Below are 4,270 nucleotides of genomic sequence, written 5' to 3' on the forward strand. Positions count from 1 at the left end.
GGAAAATATCTGAAATAAGGTCTGTGGTTGAGACACATTTAAGAGACGGGTAACGTTTTGTTCTACGACATTAAATCCATCAGCAGTGACCCCACTGGTGATTTCTGAAGAGTTTACGAACACGTAAACACTCCTCTAAGTTTGTTTTTCCCCCTGTTCTGCTTGAAAGCAAGTACCTGCCTCCTGCAGACTGTTAAAACAAAAGCTTCAACTTGTACCATTTAGAATCTGTATTTTTGAATATCGATCTTAAGTTGGCGTCACGTTGAAGCAGCGACCCTGCTGTCGTTCGTTTATAGCATAACGTTACCATTTTGCTTCTGGCGATTAGATTTACGATTAGAAAATTATAAAAGTAGGGTAGACATGTGGATATTATCCGGCTGAACAAAACGTGATCCGTCTCCTAAATGTGTTTCAACCACAGACCTTATTTCGAGCTATTTTCAAAAATCCTATGGAGAAATCCCGTTGGCTCTGAGACGAGGGAACCCATGCACAGATTACTTCCGGGTAAATACGTCATCCCTGCACCACTCTATACCACCGCTCATGTGCAATATGAACTCACGTGCAATTTACGTTTCATATTTCTTGCTTTGAATTTATTTACAATTTTAAACATTACCAGCTACTTCAATATTTTTCATATGGTCACTTTTTTAGAAAGAAATCCTGCTACTTAGTTTTACCATGGTGTTCTTATCTGTTATTTGTTATTCTTGTATTGTGTTCTTCTTATTAATGTGTGCCTAGTTTTTTATATAATATGTAAGTCTATTCTTTTTACTTTAATCTGCATTACCTTTGCTGTTATAATGTCGTACATTTCCCCGTATCTGACTCTGATTCTGATGCTTGATGATGATGTTTGTTTATTTTATCTGTGCCTCATTTCAGTCTTTTCTCTTTTTTAGATTAAAGACGTGGACAGCGTGGTTGTCCAAGTTACGGCTAAAGATGGAGACAGCACTACAGCAAACAACTTAGTGACATACTCCTATGTAATAATAATATAATCATTATAATGATAAACTCATATTTTATTTATTTTATTTATGTAACAAGAGTAGAGTAGCTTAAGAATTGTTTTAATCACAATCAGATATTCGCAGTTTTGAATTATTTTTGATGCACTGAGAGCAGATGTATGAAGATGTTTTTTAAATATTTGGTTTGTACGATTCTAACATGAACTCCTAATGGTTAAAAACATGTATTTGGTCATTTTGTCAAACTGTGACTGCCTTTCATTTAACTCACAAACAGTGATGGATTCTTACGACAAAAAGTGACCAGACCGCCAACATTATGATGCTTATTTTATTGTCTTGAATGTTTAATTCTCAAAATCACGTGTCATGATGTGTAACAAAAATCTGTGAATGTTGTTTTCTTTTTATAAGGCACCAACCTCAGAAGACTTTAGTTTGTTGAGCTCAGGGGCTTTTATTTTGAAGAGACGTTTAAACTACAATTTAGTCCAGAAATACAACTTCCTTGTGACGGCCCGGGTAAGTGAACATATTTGCAACTTTAAACATAATTATTTAAAAATCCAAGGGGACATGAGTAGCTGACTGTTCTGTGTTTTCTGCAGGATAAGTGGGGTCTAAATGACACGGCCACTGTGACGATTAACGTAGTGGACTTTGATAACTTGAATCCCTCCTTCAGCTACAACGTGTACCAGGCCTTCATTCAAGAGAATCAGGTGAGTCTGTTAAAGAGGTCCTTTTGTGCTTTTTGGGCTTCCCCTTTCCTCTAGTTGTTGTGTGTATAGGTTTTTGTGCATGTAAATTGCCTGCAAAGGTTAAAATCCAAGAGTTCCCTCCAGAGGCAGTTTGTCACAGTAGAGCAGGGGTGTCTCAATTTCTCAATTGAAACTCAATTTCATCACGGGCTACATCAGCATTATGGTTGCACTCAAAGGGCCGGTTGTAACTTTAAGACTATATAAAAATACATATATAAATATTTAATATATATAAAATAATGTATTATATTACATTATTGCCTCTGCATTGGATTATTATCTGATAGGGTAATAACTTCATAATTAACTACATCTGAAAGAAGAAGTTAAGGGCAAATAATTGCAAGTCTCGTCCGTGAGAATGTCACAAAATGATTTTAAAAGAAAAGCCAAATTATAAAAAGAAAAAAAGTCAAAAAAAGTGACACTTTGAAAAAAAAAGAACAATTCTGAGAAAAAGGCACATTCTAAGAAAAAGGCATATTTTGAAGAAAAAACACCCAAATTCTGAGAAAAAGGCATATTTTGAAGAAAAAACACCCAAATTCTGAGAAAAAAGGCATATCTGAGATGCATTGTGCGACATGTAGTTTATGGGCAACGTGCTTCTGTAAAGCGGCACATAACCGTATAATAAATCTATTGTATTATTGCAAGCACTTGTGAGGCCACAGAAAATGAAGTCACAGGCCGGATTTGGCCCCCGGGCCTTGAGTTTGACACCCCTGTCACAAAATACCAATATGGACTTGAAAATGAGCATAGTGTGTCCCCTTTAACCGATACAATATAATGCAAAACAACATACCTTATGCACTTGATTATTGACCTGTTATGGGAGCTGAAGTTGAACCTTTTAGAGCTGAACATTGAAAAGTAATTTTAAAAAATGAATATAAAATATATAGTATAATATAATTGAAACACATCCTAACCACAATGTAGATCACAGCCAAAATGATTTGAAAAAAAAAAAATTCTCTCTCTTTGCAATGCCAGCCAACAATAAATGCTAAAATAATATACAGTCAATGGTGATGAGATTGTTGCTGTATTTCTAAGATAATGTTGGTAGATTAATGTGTACATTTAACATCTCCGCTCATTAAATAATTATATTTGTATTGTTTTCTAAAATGTCACTGCTGAATGTTGCTTTTAAATATGATTTGCTGATTATTTTTTATTAAACCCCTTTCATATTAAATATTTCATATTTCAGGTTGGGCATTTCCGGACCATTGAGCCGGCGGCGATAAAAGCTGAGGACGGAGACAAAGGGATAATGATTCCTTTAACTTACAGCATCAGTGCAGGTAAACGACAAGAACAAAATAACTGCTCAGACTTTTTTGAGACTGAAGCACCAAATATTTAACATTGTGATTGTTTGTTTAGTGTCTCCAGGCAAATATCGGAGTAACTTCAACATCGACTCCAGCAGTGGGGTTGTGTCTGTGACGACTGCTTTAGACAGAGAGGAAATGGACGTCAGTGTGATCGACGTCAGCATCAAGGTACTGAAACCTATCTTTGGTCCTTCATGGAGGATACTGTAACAAGAAAATCTAATCCCAGTCATGTAGCACTTTTAAATGAAATTCAAATACAAATTTCAAATATTGTTGTCACCATTCTGCATCCAAATAATATTGTGGAGTTCCTCAAGGTTCAGTTTTAGGTCCCTTTGGTTTTTCTGTTTGCAAAATATATCTCTGAAACTTTAACGTTTGGTCTCTCACGGAGGATGATGTGAGAATTTAACGTAAACATAACACATTTGGTGCTTTTTTCTTCTAAGTTGCATCGATGCTTACATACAGAAGTTGAGTATCCAATATATGATATGGGTCAAAGGCTGGTAACATCTGTGGAATTTGTTACTGTTTCTTTGTGATTTGCAGCAACAAGAGCTCGGTGGCAACATAACTAAATAGCTAAAACAAGCAGCTAGCGAATTGGCTTAAAGACAATATTACAGCAAACTGAAACACACACAAACATGCAACATTATACACATATGAACATTTGCAAATCTACACGTTTACATGTTCTACTGAATCTGCACAATGGTAATATTATGTATTTTGTGTCATTGTGTCATGACACAAAATGTGTCATTTTTAGCATTCCCTGCATTTCATTCATTCATTTTTATTAGCAAGTAGAGAACTGTGTTACACATAATGAGTTACGAGAATAACTCTCTGCTTCAGTGAACTTTTGTAAGCTATTGTCGGTATTGTGGGTTCACAAAAATGTTACATATCCAATTTTTTATGTAAATGTACATGCTTGCAAAGAATATCTTTAAAATGGAGACAATTTTGATGAATGCTAATGACTTTTACCCATCCTTACATTTAAAAATATCATGTCAAATCAGACACACGTGTAAAAGAATGCAGTCACAGCAATTCAACACATGGCTTTCATCTGGATTTCAACAGACCACAGTTCATGTGCAGAATACAGAATACAAAACTTCCTAATTAATGTTTATCTGTAATATTG

General features: G+C 35.0%; 1 protein-coding gene across 1 annotated transcript in view; it reads left to right on the forward strand.

The window, feature by feature from the left end:
* The window catches only part of LOC104963168 (cadherin EGF LAG seven-pass G-type receptor 2), a 19,597-nt gene that overhangs the window by 8,995 nt on the left and 6,332 nt on the right, over positions 1-4,270 (forward strand). Inside the window, exons 2-6 of the mRNA XM_010791731.1 lie at positions 918-1,004; positions 1,407-1,514; positions 1,601-1,714; positions 2,979-3,072; positions 3,155-3,273. Of these exons, the coding sequence (XP_010790033.1) occupies positions 918-1,004; positions 1,407-1,514; positions 1,601-1,714; positions 2,979-3,072; positions 3,155-3,273 (522 nt within the window). The remainder of the gene's footprint in view (positions 1-917; positions 1,005-1,406; positions 1,515-1,600; positions 1,715-2,978; positions 3,073-3,154; positions 3,274-4,270) is intronic.

The sequence above is a fragment of the Notothenia coriiceps genome, unplaced genomic scaffold (assembly GCF_000735185.1).
Source record: "Notothenia coriiceps isolate Sejong01 unplaced genomic scaffold, NC01 NC01_scaffold00001630, whole genome shotgun sequence".
Lineage (NCBI taxonomy): Eukaryota > Metazoa > Chordata > Actinopteri > Perciformes > Nototheniidae > Notothenia > Notothenia coriiceps.